General features: G+C 43.5%; 2 protein-coding genes across 13 annotated transcripts in view; one reads left to right on the forward strand and one right to left on the reverse strand.

Moving 5' to 3' along the window:
- DZIP1 (DAZ interacting zinc finger protein 1) overlaps positions 1–4244 on the forward strand; it is a 53055-nt gene extending 48811 nt beyond the window's left edge. For all 11 annotated transcript variants that reach the window (XM_017343555.3, XM_017343559.3, XM_017343558.3 and 8 more), the window contains 2 exons: positions 681–855; positions 3219–4244. In XM_017343555.3, coding sequence (XP_017199044.2) covers positions 681–855; positions 3219–3298 — 255 coding nt within the window. In that variant the 3' untranslated portion in view covers positions 3299–4244. The remainder of the gene's footprint in view (positions 1–680; positions 856–3218) is intronic.
- A 2415-nt stretch (positions 4245–6659) lies between these two features.
- CLDN10 (claudin 10) overlaps positions 6660–17739 on the reverse strand; it is a 126644-nt gene continuing 115564 nt past the window's right edge. For both annotated transcript variants that reach the window (XM_008260102.4, XM_008260101.4), the window contains exons 4-5: positions 7544–7651; positions 6660–6973 (exon numbers count right to left, since the gene is read on the reverse strand). In XM_008260102.4, the coding sequence (XP_008258324.1) occupies positions 6850–6973; positions 7544–7651 (232 nt within the window). In that variant the 3' untranslated portion in view covers positions 6660–6849. The remainder of the gene's footprint in view (positions 6974–7543; positions 7652–17739) is intronic.

Genomic DNA, 17739 nt, shown 5'->3' on the forward strand with positions numbered 1-17739 from the left:
CGGGACCTCCACAGTCGCATCCAGGCACATCCAGAAATGGGGGCCCAACACTTCCTGGGTGGTTCTGACCCCCAGGGCCTGGACTTGTGGCTGTGTACGGGGACCTGCCCTATTTCTGGACACAGCACATCCGTGTGGACAGGGTCTGCCTGCAGTGATCTCTCTTGCCTTCATTTTTCACTGAGATTTAATTTTTATCCTAATTTTCACTCAGACTTAATTCTTACCCTATTTATTCATGGAATCCAGAACATTCCACCAAATTACTTTCATTCATGCTATTTGTATTGTATAAGCCAAAACATGGCCAAAAAAAAAAAGTTGTGTGTCAAAGTGTCTTCTTTTGGAACGCACTCAAAATCTGCTTTTCTCAGGCAGGGGCCCTTTCCATGGGGCTCCCATGTGAGGTCGCTCACCCTGACAGTTCATACGCCTGCAACGTAATACTTCTGGAATTTTCTAAATTCATGACGGGGCAGAGTAGGAAAAATCCAGTTCCACGGCATGGAACAAAGAACAGGTGACTTCCTTAGTCTTTCCTTAGTTCCGGACTCACAAGTCTACTTCAGTTCCCTGCAGAAATGGCTGCCATAGTGCCAGCTGCTCAGTTAGGCCCCAGCCCGATGGCTGGGCACCGCCTCTCCCGGACACGCGAATCACTCTGCACGCCTTTCTTTCAGTGCACAGATGTGGATGAAGACGACTGGGACATATCATCCTTAGAGGAAGAAAAGTCGCTGGGGAAAAGACCTGGGCGAGAACAGAAGGAACCGCCAGCTGTGAAGAGTGAAGCGAATTCCACTCAACTGCTGAAGGCTTGGAGTTCCCTGGCCCCCAGGGGGCCCATGGGAGAAGGTTCGCTGCTTTGCTGTCTCAGCCCGTTTGCTGATTAGTTGTTCTGCTTTTCTATTAGTACCTATTTCAGTTACGCTAACATTCATCAGACGGTTGGCATAACCAAGAACTTGATGCTCTTCTGCTGTTCTTTTAATAAGGACTGAGTTTGTACGTAAAGTGACGAAGCATTTTCACGTAACTTTAGGCCTTACCTTTGGTCTTTAAAATTTTTAGGGAGCCGGCATTGTGCTGCAGTGGATCAAGTTTCAGTCCTGACTGCTCTGCTTCTGACCCAGGTCCCTGCTAAAGGACCTGGGAAAAGCAGGTGGAGGGTGGCCCAAATACGTGGACCCCTGCCACCCATGTAGGAAACCACCGTGTAACTCCTGGCTCCTGATTTTGGCCTGGCCATTGTGGCCATTTGGGGAGTGAACCGATAGATGAGATCTGTCTTTCTCTCTGTCACTCTGCTTTACAAATAAATAAAATAAAATAAACAAATCTTAAAAAAAATTTTTTTTGTTAGTGTTGGAAATGTCCAAGCAAAACATCCCCTTTGTGCAGGGCCCTTAGATGTTAAAATTGCCAATCTCAAAGCTGAATGAGACCATTCTTCTGGCAGTATTCCCACAGTTCTGTTTCCCTACCAAGTATTTTTCTTGATTTTCTTCCAAAGCAGTTTCATTGTAGTTAGTGGGATGAACTATAAATGAAATCCTTCATTAAATGGTTTCCATCCACCTAGTGTAGAGCTGGTTAAGTCCCGTAACTTAACTCTCAATTGATTTAATTTTGAAAGTTAAAAAAATTTCTAATTAATATTTTTTTTTAAAGATTTATTTATTTACTTGAAAGGCAGAGTACAGAGAGACAGAGGCAGAGAGAGAAAGGTCTTCTGTCTCTGGTTCACTCCTCAGATGGCTGCAACAGCCAGGGCTGGGCCAATCCAAAGCCAGGAGCCAGGAGCTTCTTCGGGTCTCCCATGTGGGTGCAGGGGCCCAAGGACTTGGCCCATTTTCTACTGCTTTCCCAGGCCATAGCAGAGAGCGGGATCAGAAGTAGAGCAGCCAGGACTCAAACTGGTGCCCATATGGGGTGCTGGCACTGCAGGCGGCGGCTTTACCTGCTATGCCACAGTGCCAGCCCCTAATTAATAATTTCAAGAAAGTAATTCTTGCACATGGTGGAAGTCAAGTTGTACGTCAGCTGCCTTCAGTGCTCCGGTGGGCATCTCCAGGTCTCTGGTAATAGGCCTTGATCCTTCTGCCTTGGACATGAGCTATGAATGTCCTGCACAGAAGTGGCCTTGACTCATTCTCACCAGTCACTTAGGCCCCTCTTCATTACGTTTGCACCCAGTTTGTAAACTAATACATGTAGGTCTTTACATTTCAGTAGGTGCTCCTGTTCCCTTCACTTTGCCTTTTCTCTGCCACTCGTATGTCACCTATGTCTTCCCCCTCACACTGTCAACTTATAGCACAGCCACCATGTAACCCAGCAGGAAGTTATCTATCATTGGCATAAGGATCCACCCCAATTGTTGAAAATCAAAAGACCACTTCAGGGGCTCAGGATCATGGCACTTTTTTTTTTTTTTTTGACAGGCAGAGTGGACAGTGAGAGAGAGAGACAGGCAGAAAGGTCTTCCTTTTGCCGTTGGTTCACCCTCCAATGGCCACCGCGGCCAGCGCGCTGTGGCTGGCGCACCGCGCTGATCCGATGGCAGGAGCCAGGTACTTATCCTGGTCTCCCATGGGGTGCAAGGGCCCAAGCACTTGGGCCATCCTCCACTGCACTCCCTGGCCATAGCAGAGAGCTGGCCTGGAAGAGGGGCAACCGGGACAGAATCTGGTGCCCTGACCAGACTAGAACCCGGGGTGCTGGCGCGGCAAGGTGGAGGATTAGCCTAGTGAGCCGCGGTGCCGGCCGATCATGGCACTTTTTAATCGAAGCTCATCGACCCTAGGAAGTGTTTTTTTAATACTCATCCCAACCTGACTTGCTGATCTTCTTCTCCTTTCTTGATATTTGTTCATTTAGAGTCATCAACAACAGCACAAATGTCCTGAGCACCCTGAACACCGGGGCCCCAGGCTGAGCAGGGGGGAATGGGGGAGAGGCAGGTCCAAGTGTGCTCAGTCCAGGAGCTTGTAGGCTGCAGGGCAGGACCTCACAAACTGGGGTCCTGCGGTGGGGGTGGGGCCAGAGCTGTGGCTAACTTGCGGTTGGATTTCATAGCAGCCTTCCAACATGGCTCGTGGGGGCTGGAGGGCCCCTGGGTGACGAATGACAATATGAAATTATGGATTTTTACAGGCTTGACAGTCTGTTTAACCATTGGGCCCTTCTCTTCCTCCTTTCTCCCTCCGGCTCCACAGGACTTCAAGAGAATGAATCAAACACCTTACAAAGCAGTTTAGTAACCGTGTCAGATTGGAGTGACGCTTCAGATGTATAACCGAAACTCCCGGGTCAGAAGATTCATCCAGAAGTCAACCGTCTTTCTCAGGTTTTAGTAACCTGCCTCCACGCGTGCCATGCTCCTGCCTTAGAGCGTTTCCCACAATAACAAGGAAGCTGACTCAAAGAACAAGGATCTCTTTTACGGCACTTCATACAGTATTAAAAAACCAATTGTCCACAGTATTTTGAAGCATATAAAGGTGTTTAAGACTTCTGCTTGAAAAATAACATGTCGTTGAAGTCATAAAAAGTCTGTTTTCTTCAGAACGGTACTCTAGTGTTGAGTATATTCCTTTCCATAATTTTTAAGTCAGGCCTTTTAATTTATAGTAAATCTTGGTTTGAATTATTACAACTTTTTGAAATTTTCTTATGTGTACTATCACACTGGAAAGTGTTTATAATTTTGTTGGTATCTTTAAAACTGTATTAGTAGAATCATTAGTCAAATCTTACACATTAGACTGGTTATTTTTCATATAGAAGTTTTGAATTGCAATATAGCTAGGTCTATGTTCAGTACATTCTCCTGAAGTACCTTTGTCATACTTAGCTTACTGGAAAGCATGTTGCTATTACTGTTAGGTTCTGCAGCATAATCTTTTTCTTGGATATTTTATGAATAAAATATAGTTATTCTGAAAGCCAGTTATCAGAATATGAATGGAAAAGATGGGGAGTAACTTATGTGTATGTGGTTTGAGTTTCTGTAAAACATTCACCTCTTATTATAAAATACCTCAAAATTCATTTAGTTAATTCTTGAACATTATCAAAGGTCAGAAAACTAATATAAGCTTTTTTTTTTTTTTTGTAAATTTTTTACACTTTGTGATACTAACCTGTACTGTTTCCAAAAAAGTAACGCTTTAAGCACATGGTTTGTTGGGTTTTGGATCTCTTCATTCTGTCAACCTTTCCAGTAAAGCCTTCCATTGTTTCCTGTGCCTGTGGCTGAGTTATTAGAGACAATTTCTGGGTCAAACCTGTACTTGTGCTATGTCACACCCAGCCTGACACCAGAATGAATCTTTGTCTTCACCCTCCCACGGTTCTTTGCACTTGTAGCTCATTCCTAGCCTCAAAAATATCCTTCCAACTTCTCTTCATGCAGATACAAGGGGTCTTCAGAAAGTTCCTAGAAAATGCATAGTATGGAAAAATGATGCATGAATTTCAAAAATCTTTTATATCAGTGGCCAGCGTTGTGATGGCAGGTTCACCTTCTGCCTGCAACTCCTGCATCTCATATGAGCTCCAGTTCAAGTCCTGGCTCCTCCACTTCTGATCCAGCTTCCTGCTGTTGCGGCTGGGAAGGTAGCGGAAGATGGCCCAAGTATTTGGGCCCTGCCACCCACATGGGAGACCTGTATGGAGTTCCAGGCTCCTGGTTTTGGTCTGGCCCAGTCCTGGCTATTGCAGCCATCTAGGGACTGAACCAGCACATGGAAGGTTTCCCCTTCCTTCCTTCCTTCCTTCCTCCCTCCCTCCATCCCCCCCTCCCTCTGCCCCTTTTTGTAACTTTGCCTTTCAAATAAATAAATACAATCTTTAAAAACATTTTAGATCCAAGTAAACTCACCTTTTAATTGCATTTTCCTATGAATGTTTTGAAGTACCTTGTGTACTCACTTTATTTGTATGTTTCTTAAAGATTTAATAAACATCAAATTTTCATGAGTAGTAAATAGAAAACTTTTACAATATAAGTAGTAAATTGCAAAGAGAAGCAGCTTATAAAAAGGCACCAGCCCAGAGATAGCCCATGGGTAACTTTGTTCATTCATTTATTTAACAGATATTTAGCCAGTTGGTGGTTTTTAACATGTGTTAGTTCATTAATTAGAACACCTCTGAGACATAATTATTGTTCTAATCCACAGCCTAAATATGTGAGAAATTGAGTTATTAAGTAATTCTCCAAAGGCCATACAGCAAGAAGTAGCAATCGCAGACTTTAAATCAAGTCTTTATTGCAAGGTTGTCTACCAGGTCTGCACTCCTGAGTGGAAATGTTAACACACTTCTGCTCAGTAAGCCCAGTACTGAAACAAGGTCCATACTCCACGTCAGAAAGGCCAGTCCTTTTACTTCTCCACATAGTACTGGCATTTTTTCTTATTAGATTGGGTTTGTTCAGTTTTCTCTGGACTGCTACCCTCTGTTGCCCCTCTTGGATGTCCAGCCAACCAGTATCTGATTACTAACAGAGCTCTTCCATAGCTTCATCCCCTCCCTCCCTAACACCTTCTATCAAAGGAAACATTGCGCTCGCTCAGACTTTGGTTTAAAAAAATGTTTCCAACACACAGCCACACAATCCTGTCTCCAAGTTATGTCTTTCAGTGAATTAGTATCTAGAAAAGGTATTTCAAGTATTATCATGGTATGATTTAAAAAGGAAATTTCTAACCAACTTCTTTATTCCTTTTCTTTATATTAAACATCTTCATTTTCCCTTTAAGTCTTTCATGGTTCAGGAAAATCATGCATTCACCTATGTTGTCATTCATATTGGACAGTTTCTTATTCACAGATAACACAGCTATCAATTCTTGTCCACACCTTGGAACTATGTATTTCACCCTAGACAGCTTCAGTTTGAAGTTCAGTTTTGTTACTACTACTACTGTGGAGAGTTACTTACACTCTGATTTCTTCCTTGATGAATGCAGAGTAACAGCGTGTACCAGACAGAATGGCTGTGAGGGGTGAGGGGTTAGGGCTCGGAACTGAAATAAATCTAGGTCTTTGTTCAGAAGTCCCTGGAGCAACTTACATGCCTTGAAAAATGGCAAGTCTTTCAATTCCACAGACAGGAGCTGTGAGGCGCACAGCAACTTAACCCATCAGATCTGAGTAAGGCGGGCACCAAGCAGGCTCTGGGACTTCCTTACTGGCTCGAGATTCCACCCTGGCCAGTTTCCCTAGCTGGGTCCTTGCTGATGCCAGGTCCCAGGACTTGGCTTTCCGTGTCACAGAAGCCTAAGCAGCTACAGAAGATGGATCTGCCACATAAAAGTTAGCAACATCTTGGTTCCATTAGTCAGTCCTTGAGCAATCTCAATGAAAGACAGTCATGGCAGACAGGCCTAAGAAACGAGAACTTGACTTAACACAGCCAGTAACAGCTCTATTTAACCCTCCTGCCTTTCGGGCAGTGGTCTCAGACTGTCCCCATAGTGCTTAGCAGACACCATTCCTCATATGCCTTCTGTTCAGCTTATGAATCACAAGAAACATAAGGAATGGTAGGGACAAATATGTGGATGATAAAAAAGATGTACTATAAAAGACTTCTTAACCTTTGTGGTACCAAATACTATGTATTCTATATTATAAAAATATTACAAGTCTTGTAAAGAACCTGTTTATTTTGCATAGAAAGCCACAACAGAAAATGATTAGTATATAACTGTATAGAACATTTACATCCATACAATCAACAAAGTCTTCCAATTCATATTAAAAAACAGTTTGAGTGTTGATTCTAGGAGGGTCTTGACGGGACCACCTTGGGATCACAGGTCAACCGGAAGGGCTCTTTCAGACATAGGCGTTTTTATCAAACTGTTTTGAAGGGTTTGTAGATTTGAAATCTCCTTCTCCACCATGATACTTTGTCCGAGACGACATGACAGACGTGGCTCCATTGTACGTGTATGCCATTCTGCAAGGCAAAACACAGTTGTAGGATCTGGTCCACACGGAGGACAAACAAAAATGGAAAGAGACCCCTTGTGCCTGTCTCCATCAACAGCTAAGTGTAAGTCGCCTTCTTCCTTAGCTCGCTTCCCACTGCACCCAAGACATACTGCAGCTTCATTGCAGGAGAGCTGTAGTGACAAAGATCTCTGCAGGGGAATGTATCACCTGTTCCTTTGTTTAGCCATTCTCTTCCAACCAAAACTGTTTTTTGTGTTTTTTTTTTAACTCATCTTCCTGGAACCTGGTAGGCTTATGGGTGACCTTCATCAACAATTCCTGCCTACGTGAAAAATATGATGAGGCCAGGCTGAAGAACATGTGTTCATATTTAGGCTCACATTTGTCCATACAGAAGTAGCTTTGGAATAGATTAATGATACAGACTTTAAAAAAATATTAATGATGTTCCTAACCTTTTCTAATTCTGGGCTTTTGACATCTCTAAGAACGGATGGACTATCCAGAATTTATCTCACATGTAATGATTTACAATAGTACTGTACTTAAGAGGTAATTTTTGTCTCTTTCATACCTGGGTGTTTTGCTGTTGTCAGATATTGAAAAGCAAAATATGATACCACCAATTATGCAGAGTGAGGCTCCTGCCCATCCGATGAACAGAGCGGCTCCCAGTTCATACCTGCGAGAAAGTATTACACAGGCATTATGGCTTGCTTATTTGCGGGGGGTGAACAGCACTTCACTCCACTCGCCAGCATTTACTAAGTGCTCCCTATAAGTGTTTGCAGTTGGAACCTGTAAAGGACGTTGTGACATCTGTAATCCGCACAATGCCTTAAACTCTTCGTACAGCCGTTACTTTACTGTTGCCCCCAGCATCCTGATGGGAAAGACAGCATCTGTATAGGGCAGGTGGAAGCGAAGCCAGCCAGCTCGGGTCTGCTGCCTCATCCAACACCCTTCTCTGGGCTCTGCCTTCCCCTCACTTCTTTCCATCTATTATTTTCTGTTTCATGGGGTGAACTACGTGGGCAGAGTATAGTTAGACAGTAGAAGGCAGTCTTGGCTTTCATCTCAGGTCAATTCAGTAGAAGTTTATGAAACATCAGCCAGGTACAAATGATGCTACAAGGTGCCCTCAGCAGCACCATCGTATTTGTCACCCCACTAGTGAGAAGAGCTATCATTGATAATGAATTACTATTAAGCATCTCCCAGACAGCAGGCACAGTACTCTGATAGTCTTCCGCCCTGGGGGAAGTCTGTACAAAGGTAGGGATGGCGCTACTGAGAACCACGAAGTAGAGGGTTAGAGGAAATCCTTTTAGGGGAGGAACATTCACGCAGAAAAACAAATAAGCAATGAGAAAAGTATACCACAGTCTCAGGAACTGTGTGCGTTCCCATGTTTGCTCATCTTTTCCCTGAAGAATAGGCTGGGGTTTGGTTTTGTTTGTTTAAAAAAAAAAAAAGTGACTCATTTGGGCGCATAAACCTCCGATGTAAGGAAGCAGAACTCCAGTGGTGCTTTCCAGTGTAGAATAAGCCAGGGTTTTCATGCCACAGAATCCCCAGGGGAGATGAGACAAGGAAAATGTAGCGATGAAGGGAAGATGGCGGCCACGATGCGTCTCCCCCACAAGCAGGTGCACAGCCAGGGACAGCCTTGGGATTGACTCTGGAGTTGCAGCAGTGTTTGTGGGACTGTGTGGCCCCCACCACTCGCCAGGAAAACAGCAAGCCAGACTTGCAGGGATGCAGGGGCTCAGGGTCCACTGGTGCCCTTGCAACTGGAATGAGGTTTGTGTGCACAACACATGGTACCCCCTGTTCCCTTCTCTGCTTACTCTTGTGGTGCCCTTCCCGGGAAATCAGGAACAGGCCCACCAGGAGCCCAGAAACTTCTCCAAGGGTTCCCACAGGGGCAATGGCAGGGACAGACGGTTGATCCACAAAATTACAACCTGATATAGGACTGAGGCGTGAAGCGCACAGGTGAGAAAGCAAAACACTGTCTGGATCAGGACTGCCACATCAGGAGTTTTACAAACGATACTCTCATTAACTAGGATGCTATGCAGTACATCTGATGCTCCAGGTTTCCACAGTGAGCCCTGCTTTTATGTTGTTTTAGTGCAATTACACACTTAAACGAGCCAAGTGCCTGCCGACCTGCAGGTGTGTGTCATTGGACTACTTTAAGATATTTGGGTGCCCTGGAGTAAGTTGGCATCAGACCTGTCCCTCCATCTGTTTACTACGCAGACAACTATCAGAATGAGCGTGACAGAAAAATCTCTGTGTGGAGGATATTATTATAGGATGACTACTCTACAATTTTAGTCATTTTTATTTTTCTCTATTTTTCCCTCCCTATGCTGTAGGCTGTTTTCTCTCTCAAAACTAGACCTTAGTATTTCTCATACCTGTAAATATGCCCCAAAGAAATGTCTGAGATTTTTTTTTCTTAAAATATTGAGCTTTATGAAAATAGGATGACAGTGCCAGGGATTGTGGTTGATTAAAAGTAAGTCTGTACGTACTAAGAGTGGTCAGTTGACGGTTGAAGGTGACAGGAATTATAAGCCACTGGTTGGCACTCTGAACCCATGGACAGGAACATGATAAACGCGCACACATGTGTTTCTAACACACGGGGTAAGTTACCAGGCAGGCGGGAATTAGTCTACACTGGTTTGAGCCACCTTGAAACTTTCTGAAAGGATTTAATAATCATGGGTTTAGCTTTTACACGGATTAAGAACTGGTTCGCTCATTCCATTTTATTTTATTTTACTTTTCTTCAAGTCACTGGATAGACTATTCCAAGAATAATATAATTTCCACTTGAATTCCATGGTGAATTCCGTCAGAGACAAACATTTAATAAAGCAGTATATTTCAGAGCTGATTTTAGAGAACCACTGTCTACCACAATTATTATTAGTTTGTTTTTTTTTTTTTTTTTTTTTTGGACAGGCAGAGTGGACAGTGAGAGAGAGAGACAGAGAGGAAGGTCTTCCTTTGCCGTTGGTTCACCCTCCAATGGCCGCCGCGGCCGGCGCACTGCGGCCGGCGCACCGCGCTGATCCGATGGCAGGAGCCAGGTACTTATCCTGGTCTCCCATGGGGTGCAGGGCCCAAGCACCTGGGCCATCCTCCACTGCACTCCCTGGCCACAGCAGAGAGCTGGCCTGGAAGAGGGGCAACCGGGACAGAATCCGGCGCCCCAACCGGGACTAGAACCCGGTGTGCCGGCGCCGCAAGGCGGAGGATTAGCCTAGTGAGCCGCGGAGCCGGCCTATTACTAGTTTTTTTTTTTTTTAACAATTCAGGTGTAAGTGCTTTGGCGGCTGGTTCTTTCTCTTTCGCAGGCTTTTTCTTCATTCTGTGGAGGACGCGTATCATTGAGGCATGCAACACTGACTTCAATTCATACCTGTCAGGGGGTGTGATCTGGAAAAACTGCCATGTGCTATGGGCAGACAGGACTGAGAGAGAACACTGGCGCTCCAAGTTGTTCCCGAGGCGCGTCTCCTTAGTCTCGGCCTGCAGATGCTTCTTCATTTTTTGTACTGCTAAGAGCTGATTTCAGTACCTCAGGAAGATTATCCACATTTCAGATCACCTGTTGCAGGTCTTTTCTTTTGTTAGCGATATCCTCCTGGCTCAAGGCCAGCTCTCCCACTCAGAGTGTGGCCTCTCTACTACAGGTTTCCAAGTTGCTTCATTATTCTAAAAGTTACAAATCTACTTAACACCACACAGACCAATGGGTTGGGGCAGAGCTTCAGGTATAGACAAAAACACTGTTTTTGGACTATCTCAGTTGGTAAGACTCATCTAAAGCTGTTTCTATGATTTTAATACACTTACACCATTGAATGAGACTTTGGCAAAAAAAAAAAATATATATATATATATAAATAAAGCAGTGAGGAACACATTTAATTCTATCAGAGAAATTAGAACACAGTTGAACCCCTGAAAATCTCCCCCAGAAAGAAACCATAAAGATCTAAGCTGTTAACTGCTGGGTGAAGTTCCAGTCACCCATCCACCTGGCTATGTCCTGTGATCCAGGCTGTTCCACACAGCGCTCCTCTCAGGTGGAAAGGGCTGGGCCACAGCACACCCAGTGACCTATGCGATGCACTTCATACCTTAAGTCCTAACATAGTTGAGTAATAGTCAGAGTAATCCTAAGGAAATGCACTGAGGAATATGTCTTATTTGCACCTCCTGCTTTTGTATTCATGGTACCCAAATCCCCATTCGGACTTGATTTTCCTTCCATGGGGAGCCAGTGTAGTTCCCTCTCTTCATCTCCCCAGGCCTGACGCCTACAGGTATTATGCTAATCATGTGTGGACACAAGACAGACAGACATAGCCCTGTTTTCATGGATCTGATGGTCTGGGCAGGGGTGCTAGTCAGACACTACACAAATAACAAAAGTGCAATGAAACAGTAGACTTAGAAGAGCAGGTCTGTGCAAAGGAAACATTACCATGGTTTTTCCAAATGTGCACAGATATAGTTACAGCAAATGGCCATGGGAATAACAGCTGCCCAGCACACTGTTGTTATCTGGGCTCTAAGATATTTTTATATATATTAGCTATAGTCGATGCTTATTACAATCCTGAAAGATAGGAGTTACATCCTCATTTTATAAATAAGAAAACCAAATTCAGGCAGATCAGGTCTACATAAATGGTGGAACCAGGATCTAAAGCTGACAACTGATTGCAAACCTCAAGTTCTTCACTTTTGCTCTAGCTTCCTTTTATGTACACCTCAGCTAAGAAGATTGTTTGATTAATGTAAGAATCAACCTATCAAGGCAACACAGTTCTAGCGGTCACTGCAGACCCAGGTGAGTTTTCACATCCTGGCTCATTAAGTTCTCAGTGGCCCCACAGCTCTAGGGTATGGAATTTTTCCTGAATGCCCTTGGGCTGTCTCTTCACCCAGCACAAAAGAGATGAAAGTAGTCATGAAAACAAGAGCAGCTGGAGCCAAACAGGCACAGAGCAGCCCCTCCCAAGACCAAGGAAAAAGTATTTTAACAAATGAAAGCCCTTCATCCTTGTAAGATGCCCAGAGAAGTGAAATGGCCTTGCTGAATTCACAGAGCCAGGAGCTGTCTTTTGCCATCAAGGTCAGAGTTTTTGTTTTTACTACTAGTATTATTCAAACATATTGTCTTCCTCCAAAATTTAATCAAAATATTCCAATTACCTTAAAATAACCAAAGACTTTTAAAAAAATTTTAAATCCAGAAAGCACACTCATGTGTTATAAATGTTAACATTTCAAAATTGAGTTGAAAGAATACTAACAGGGTGGGTGTTTGGCCTTCTGGTTAATGTGCCCACATCCCACTTAGGAGTGCTTGTGTTTAGTAACAGGCTTGGGCTCCTGGGAAGCAGCACTAGAGCTCCAATAACTGGGTTCCTGTCACCCATTGGCACACCCGGATTGAGCTCCTGGCTTCAGCCCTGGCCTACCCTTAGCTGCAGCAGGCAGTTAGAGAATGAGGCAACAGGTAGAAGTGTGTTCCTTCTCTCTTTCTCTCTGCCTCTTAAAATAAATAACCTCCAAAGATCACCAACATGAACTTTTCCTTGAATGCATAGGCTTATATAATCCAAGGTTTATAAATAGGGTTTTCAAAAAGTTTGTGAAAATGCTAACTATGAAAAAACTGTTGAGTTCAAAATCTTTTTGCACTACAATAAATTTATCCTTTAATTCTATTTCCCATGAACTTTTGAAATCCCCTCAGATATACTCATTTTTTAAAGATAGACATGTCACGGTGGTTTTTTTTAAAATATAACTAATTAGGCAAGCAAAAAATGTTATAAATTACTCAAAGATAAATTCAGGGAATGTGTTTAAGCAATTAAGAATGCTAAAATGAATTTACAAATACTTGTAAGCCAGGTTTCTACTATGAAATTCCTCCTAACTGAAAAATTTATCCTCTGACCAAGGTCCCCTTCACATGTTATTTTCCCTAATGCTGTTAATGGTCAGCAGCAGGAAGTCGGTCACCCAGCCAAGGCAACTGCATCTCACCCAAGGTCCCAAAGCAGCCAGGGCCAGGGTCAGCATCTGAACTGAGTCAAACTCTGAAATCTTAGTCTTAGCTGTCCTGTGAGTAAAGTGAGCACTGAATATCTAGGATTTATAATTTTTGCCAATTAGTAGCGGAAATGTAAAAGCCATCTACAGCATGATGAAATATAATATGACATCTTAAAAGGAACATCTCAGGACCCCAAAGTTATACAAAGGCATTGCTTTGCAATGCCCATGGCATTGAACTTCTCTGTTAGTGTTCACAACTGGGGTTTTACCTGGTCTCGATCCTCAGGGAGACAGGACGTGCTGAGTTACAACCCTCACAGCAGTGGCAATAACATCTTCACTTAAGAATTTTGAAGTCTGAATAAACAGATTCCTAGCCCATACAAGTGACAGAAGTGATCAGAAATAAAGGGAAGAAATGATACACTTTTTTTAAAATGATTTCACGCTAGTCCCTTTGAAACCCTTTTTCTACTCCAGCACCAACTGTCTTAAAACAATTTTTCCTTAGACTAGGTCTCTGACATTTCAACATCCATTTTCCTATGGCCAACCTTAACAGACCGTATAAGGTAATACCAGGCCACTTCAATCTCTTCTGGGTAAGGGCTAGAACCCTTAAAATAGCAGCCAACACTTTTGAGTGTTTGTACTAGGAATGGTTCTCAACAGCTGACCTGCACTGTCTCATGTAACGTGTGCCACAACCTCCTCTGTACCTGTATCCTCATTTGCCAGATGAGGCACAGAAAGGCTCAGCGACGTCTCCACGGTTCCACAGCTGACAAAGTAGCAGAGCTGGGCTTTGCTCCCTGATGGCCTGGATCCAGGGTCCTTACTCTTGAACACTGTCTTCTTTCCCCATACCCTTACCAGGGTCTCCACAGTATGCTCAGTCTCTCCATTCTAGGAGAAGTGCACAGGGACAGCCGGCCTTACCTTACCCTACTGGAAATGCACGCAGTGGGGACTAGCTTCAGGAGACTCCAAATCAGCAACAAGGGGTTTCTGTTTCCAGACATCCCTGGTCTGATCTAGGCGACAGGCAGGTGCTAACCACAGGCAGGTTTCTGATGGAAGCATAGGCACAAAGGAAGCACCCAGAAGAGGCCACGTCCTGAAGGATGAGCAGAGTTTACGCAGGCTGGGATGGGCATGGGAGCTGGGTGACTTCATGCACTAGTCAGTCAAAACCAAACAGAGCAGCCAGACACCGGGAGTATAAGTGGATCTTTAATTCGTGCTAACAAAGAGCACCAATGCAATCCTCCTGTGCATCCGAGGAGGCCTGTGCTGCTTTTGAACAAAGTGAAGGCACAGAATAGCCCCTGCGTCAGTTTTCAGCACTTATTTGTTCATTTTTAAAAAAATATTTATTCAGTTGAGAGGTAGAGTTACAGACAGTGAGAAGGAGAGACAGCGAGAGAGGTATTCGTTCCATCAGCTCACTCCCCAAATGGCCGCAATGGCTGGAACAGTGCCAATCCGAAGCTTCTTCCAGGTCTCCCACATGGGTGCAGGGGTCGAAGGACTTGGGCCATCCTCCACTGTCGTCCCAGGCCACAGCAGAGAGCTGGACTGGAAGTGGAGCAGCCGGGACTAGAACTGGTGCCCATATGGGATGCCAGCACTGCAGGTGGTGGCTTTACCCCCTACGCCACAATGCTGGCCCCAGATATTTATTTCTAACAACTAAACATCACAGAGGTTAAAAGGCTTTACCTAAGTGAAAGTCAAATCCTAAGGTAGAAACTAAATATATACCAAGCATGAAGCGTGCCCCATGGTTTTGCAAAGTCTGAAATCAGAAAAGTGTAGAGGATAAGACACACGCATGAGAATATCTGAGCCAAAATGTGAATGACTGATCTCCTATAAGAAAAGAGAATACATCAAAGATGACAATGCTGTTTCTTCAAGTAGGGCAGCGGTCAAGTGCGGTAACTTTGCTTGATTTGGAAAGCAGTTTCTTCATGTCAATCAGTTCTTACTTAGAACAGTTTATTTAAGAAAACAAAGCAAGACATTCCGGAAGCTAGTGGTTTTGGACAACAAAGCGATGATGGCAATAATATGATGACCCTGTGAATCACGCTAAGGGGCACCTGTGACCACACGCTTGTATTAGGGGAGACTGTTTGTTCAGATTTGGTTGGCTTAGTTTTCATAAAAAGGAGAAACAGTCTAAAGGGAAGAGTTGAGTTTCCCAGGCCCTGCAGGAGCCCAGGCTACAGCCATCAAACGTAATCACACCTCAAATGAAAGGAAACCAATGAAGGGAAAAAAGAGGAGAAGGTAGCAGAACTCAGTCTGGTGAAACTCTTTAAAGACTGCAGTGCTGTTAACTTGGAAAAACATCTGCCCAGACACCTGGTGAGACAGTAGCGGTTTTACAACACCTACTCACTGAACAGAAAGCACAACACAGTTTGCAGCATTACTGCCATAATTTTACTCCAGGTACGTCATTAGTTTCTCACCTTTTCTCATCAACAGATCTCCCACTGGGTTCCCTGCACATAGTAGGAAGGTAGTGATAACTTTATACAAAAGCTCAGTTGTATTTTCCAAACCTAGGCAACCAAGGTGTAGGAACTTTGTATACATCTACAAAAATCCAATTAATACAGTACAGAAGTCTTAACAACAACAACAAAATGACACTCTGAGGTCTGAACTGGTTTCCAGCCCATCTTAGGGTCTGGATAACAGAGATCAAATATCTGCTCACTGGAAATACAAGCGTGGGGCAAACAGCTATCTCTTAGTGCCCTATCTAAGGTCCCAAATACGTGTGCATCGGTTCTATGATTGGAAGAGATATTCTGGTGGTAGCTAGTTTTTGTAAGATTAATGTATGATAACAGGAAGAGGGAGTGGGCGTTCCTTTTAGCTCAGTTATTGCTAATCCTAAAAGGACTCACTCTACAAATTAGAATTTTACTTCCAGGCACTGCTAGGCAAAGAAGAGTTGAAATAGGTGTTTTATAACCTTGGGGAACCTACTTAATTCCTATGCTGATGGATTAAGACATCAAACAGACTCTTTATGGTGGCCACACCTTCCAAATTCAAGCTCACCCAGGGTCGGCCCATGCCATGAGCTTTGATTTTCTGACACAGTCCTCTCCAAGTTCATGGACAAATGAAATCAGAGGCTGTGATTACTAAGTAATGCCGGCTAAGGAAGTGCTATCCCCTAAATTTATGCCACATCAAAATCTTGCTTTAAAGATGATAACATTTCAGGTTCCCCAAGCCCAGTTTATTTTGTGTTCATCATCAATTGGTAGCTTACTGATTTGCCTAATTCCCATCCCCCTCTCCTCTACTAGAAGGTTTTGATAAAGGGAATGAAAGCAATATTAGTTGGTATGTTGAGTTTTAGAGAAGTGTGTTTCATTCAGATGAGGTGTGTCAGTCCCGGGGGTGTCACATGTCATTTCTGTGCCTCTTTTCTGCACTGTGGGTCAATAGGGTATGATCGTATTTATAATTCTCAGGCCTTGATAATCCCTTGATCACTGAAATCACAGAGGCCTTTCTTTGTGCAAGGCACTGTAGGAATTTAGATAGGAGGGAAAGTCCCAACTAAGAAGCCAAGGCATTCTTAAAATGCAGGTGTTTGACAAAGCCTATATTTTCTGTAAGACCTTGATGTCAAGGACCTGTTATTCATAAATATTGCCCATTTGTAAGCAATGCTGCTTTTCATAACCCCTAGCATTGTGCTTTTGATTGCAAAAGGTAAACATGGAAACTGTAGGTGTTTTTATATATATATATGTGTGTGTATGTGTATGTGTATATATATATATATATATATATATATATTTGTCCAAACATTTATCTTATCTATTTGAAAGGCATAGTTACAGAGAGAGAGAGAGAGAGAGAGAGAGAGGGTGAGGCAGAAAGAGAGAGATATCCTTCATTCACTGGCTAACCTCCAAAACGGCTACAATGGCTGGGACTGAGCCAGGCTAAAGCTAGGATCCAGGAGCTTCCGTTGCACTTTCCCACATGGGTGGCCCTGTCCAAGGACTTGGCCATCCTCTGCTGCCCTCCAAGGCACACTAGCAGAGAGCTGAATCAGTAGTGGAGCAGCCAGGACTGAACCAGTGCCCATATGGGATGCCAGATCGCAGGTAGCAGCTTCACCCACTATGCCACAGTGCTAGCCCCAGATGTTTTTTAAGTCATTGCATGAAAGAGCTAACAAAGGTAAATCTGACATTTTAAATAGAATGAAAGAGCAATCATAATAGTTAACGCAATCCAAGAATAGCTAAAATGTGTGCTCTGTGCCACCCATATCTATACATTTATTGTAAGCACATATAGATACATATATGTGCTGATACACACACACTGTCTGTGAGAGGAGTGATGCTATTATCTCTACTTCGCAGATGAGAAACCAGAGACAGAGTAGGCAGTGATAGAAAAAGGAAAAGTGGGAGGCTAAGAGTAGGAATGGGGGACTTCAATGTATCACTAAGAATTTGGAAAAGAAAAAACTTCTCAGAGTACACAATTATTGAACTGAGTTTGATAAAAATCTGAAAGGAGACTAAGAAAATTCAATATTATTAAACTGAATTGGGTGACCAACCACATAGCTAAAGGACAGAAAACATTTACTCAAAGATAGGTTTAAGTTACTGT

The sequence above is a fragment of the Oryctolagus cuniculus genome, chromosome 9, assembly GCF_964237555.1.
Source record: "Oryctolagus cuniculus chromosome 9, mOryCun1.1, whole genome shotgun sequence".
NCBI lineage: Eukaryota > Metazoa > Chordata > Mammalia > Lagomorpha > Leporidae > Oryctolagus > Oryctolagus cuniculus.